The 3433-nt window shown below is 37.5% G+C and overlaps 1 protein-coding gene across 1 annotated transcript in view; it reads right to left on the reverse strand. All coding sequences in view use genetic code 11, as the record gives it.

The window, feature by feature from the left end:
• Positions 1-2064: 2064 nt before the first annotated feature.
• Positions 2065-3433, reverse strand: part of EGR_10586 (hypothetical protein) — a gene marked incomplete at both ends in the record, with an annotated part of 7224 nt that continues 5855 nt past the window's right edge. Inside the window, 2 exons of the mRNA XM_024499835.1 lie at positions 2065-2114; positions 2161-2408. Of these exons, the coding sequence (XP_024345756.1) occupies positions 2065-2114; positions 2161-2408 (298 nt within the window). The remainder of the gene's footprint in view (positions 2115-2160; positions 2409-3433) is intronic.

Here is a 3433-nt window from a genome sequence, read left to right on the forward strand (position 1 = left end):
GCAGCTAAAAGTCAAGAAATAATTTTTTGAAAATAGATTAAGATAAGTACATTAACATCGCTTCACTCACCCTCATGAACCACAGAAATGTGTGCGTTTAAATTACATCGCTGCGTGAAGGTATAACCACAAATCTCGCACGTGAACGGTTTTTCCTCTATAAACAATGTTAAAGTAATTAAATGTAAAATGCATTTGTGTACCAAGAAATGCGCATTTAAATGTTGATTACGGCTATTATGCTGATGTTAATTAACAAACTATCATGAATCGCAGAAATATGACTGGATAAATGACATCGTTGCGTGAAGGATTTATGACAATTCTCGCACGTGAAAGGTCTCTTCTCTAAAGGCAATTTTAAGGTAGTAAAATGTAAAATGTATTTAATTATTAAAAATGCGTATTTAATTGTTGATTATGGCTATCATGCTGATGTTAATTAACCTACTCTCATGATCCGCAGAAATGTGGTTTCTTAAAATGCCTCGACGGGAGAAGGCCTTACCACACTTCTGGCAAGTAAACGGCTACCTTCCTAAAAGTAATGTAAAGGTGATAAGAATGAAACGCTTTTTGATATTAAGATTGGTATTAGGAAATTGCTCAACTCACCCTCATGAACCCTAGAAATGTGTTCATTTAAATAGCCTTGGCGCAAAAAAGATTTCTTGCAATGCCAGCAGGCGAAGGCCCTCTTCACTACAAAACTTTGGTACCAAATAAAATCCCCTGGAAAAAAAAACAAAATTCAAAAAAATAGGTTAAAAGTCAGTAAGTGATTGCCAAAATTGGTCATAAGTATCATCTGGGAATGATTTGAACCAATGATTTGGACTCGTAGAGGTGGAGTTTCAAAGAACTAATACTCGAAAATTTTTTTTCACGTCAGGTACATTAACATAGTCCATCGAAAAAACCCAAAAAAGTTTTTATCAATGAAGTCGGCTCACTTTCATGAACCTTTAGAAAGTGACGGCTCAAAGTCCTGCTACGCAAAAACGCCTGCTCGCAATGTTCGCACTTCAACGACCTCTCTATTTAGAAACAACAAAGGCATTTGCAACAAATACAAAATTTTGACCTAAACTTGTGAATGGCTGCAACATGACTAATGGAATCACTCCTGCTTAAAAGGGCTAAAATGCCCATTTGTATGAGTAGAATAAAACTAGTTGTTTGGTGAATTGAGCAAACAGGAGAGCGACAACAACCGATGAAGCATAACGTAAAGGGATAAAATAAACCCCTTTTAACCGGAAATGTTAAAATAATACCAAATTGGCCTCTACAAATCCTTCATTGATTAATTGCTTACGTACTTAATTTCTTAAGCACCTTCAAGATTATGCAGTGTCATTTGTTCAGTCAGAGAAGAGCATTCCTTAAGCACGTGCTTCAATTGCTTATGCCTTTTGAAAACTTTCTTTCTAAGCATCACCTTGCCACATCCACCCATAAATTTTGCACCCGCATAACCAGAAGCCTACGGCACTACAACAGATTCGTACAGGTCGGTATGCCTTTGTATTATGCAATATAGGCAATTCTAAACGCAAGATGTAAGTATTACATATTGTGTTAATAAAACTAATTTCACTTTGTCACTATGCTACACTGTCACGCTTGAAAAACATTTATATATCATAGGAAAATAAGAGTTGACCTTATTGCCATGCACGCATAGAGTGTTGGAGACTTGCTATGGTGAAAAATCTCTGTGTCGTGTTAGATATGCACGCTGGGAAAAGCACTTTCCACATCTGCGACACTGATATGGGTCTACATCTAACAAATTGGAAATTAATTAATAAAATGAAGGGAGAAGCGTTTTCCTCATTAGGATTTACTAAATTCACGCGCCAGCAAAGCATTTATGGAGTGAAACTAAAGTGATCAAATTGTCCGAGGGACTATTCTTCATTTATATTGACGCGGACGCAGGCAAGAGTTAAATGCGCGATAACACAGATTATTAAATTAAAAAAGGAACGCCGAAAACACGGATGTACAAGTATAACTAACATGATATCCTGAGCAGAGGCTGTCCACTGAGAGCAGATGTCATTCCAAAACTTCGCCTTGAGAAGTGAAGTCAAAATAACCACACACACCTAAACTAAAATACAGAAAGTAAATCAGTCATTTGCTAAAGCTAACTTGTTAATAAAAAATGAATTAAAGCAAAACATATTTTTTGAATTTTTTGTATTTTACCTCCATATCGTAATATTGATTTGTGACGTGTGGACAGTAAATATGAAGTAGTGGTGTGAAATAGCTCATTTAGAAGCCTATTTTTGCATATGATAGAATAAAGCGCGCCGTATGCAAATTTCAAACATTTTGAACATTTTGAGAAAGGCCATTGTAAGATGATGGCATAATGTAGTTCAGTCATATAGCAACTTTAATAAAAGTACTTCCCAAACATATTGGGATGCCAAATCACTTCATTGTTTCTTGAAATCAGAACAATTCTAGAACTCAGAGCATTTCTCCTTCTTATAAAATAGCATGAGCTCTTCGCTGATCACTGGTCATTAATTCTGTGTAATTGTTTGTGACCTAATCCACCCTATAGCCCTATATCATTGAACAAATCGAATCACCAAGTCGAGTGGAAAGCTGGTTTACTTACTTTACACGCTGTTGAGGGTTTGAGAAACTTGGAGAACATGCTAATTTTTATGCTTAGCAGACCATGCTTAGGGAAATGATACACGCTAGATGTGCCTGTAACCCTAGATATCAGCACTATTCCTATTCATGTACTTCGCATTCCATTAAATTTACAGGTTGTGGATGTTCTGATCTCGCAATTTTCTCAAGACTTTTGCTAAAGCACTTATCTGGCGTTTTAAAGACTTGTGCTTCTATTTCGTCCCTCCTCCTTGGATTGCATGAAGCAGAGGTGTGCTTGAAATCTGCAGATGGCCCCTCTAAGTCTACGGTCAATCAGACACTATAAGTAAGCTTAAGTGCAAAAACCTGGACACTGCAACACCCTCAATTATCTAGAGATTCGGTCGGCAGATGCAAAACCAAGTATAGGTAGCAAAAGAGGAGAAGATCTCTGCATTCTGTGCAGAGGCATGTGCCAATTCGATGTAGGAAGGAATGGTTACTGCCCTAGCAAAGCGTCCCACAAAAATCAACTTAATCGTTTCCAACACGTGGAATAGTGATGACGCACCTACGCGGCTCCTTGTCTTTACCTATCGAGATATTGCCATCTACTTCCACCGCCTCTTTTACTCAGAAGATAGTAAAGTAAGGAGCCAGAGTAGTCTCAACCATCTTTTTGGCCATAGTTGTATTTGCTTTTGACATTATGGGGTATTTTATGGCCGAGCATCTGGTATTTGTCTGAAATTGGTGTTTCGGAGATATGGAGAGAGGATCATCGTGGTTGCCGCAAGCCCTTTAGTAG

The sequence above is a fragment of the Echinococcus granulosus genome (genome assembly GCF_000524195.1).
Source record: "Echinococcus granulosus chromosome Unknown EG_S00237, whole genome shotgun sequence".
In the NCBI taxonomy this organism is placed as follows: domain Eukaryota; kingdom Metazoa; phylum Platyhelminthes; class Cestoda; order Cyclophyllidea; family Taeniidae; genus Echinococcus; species Echinococcus granulosus.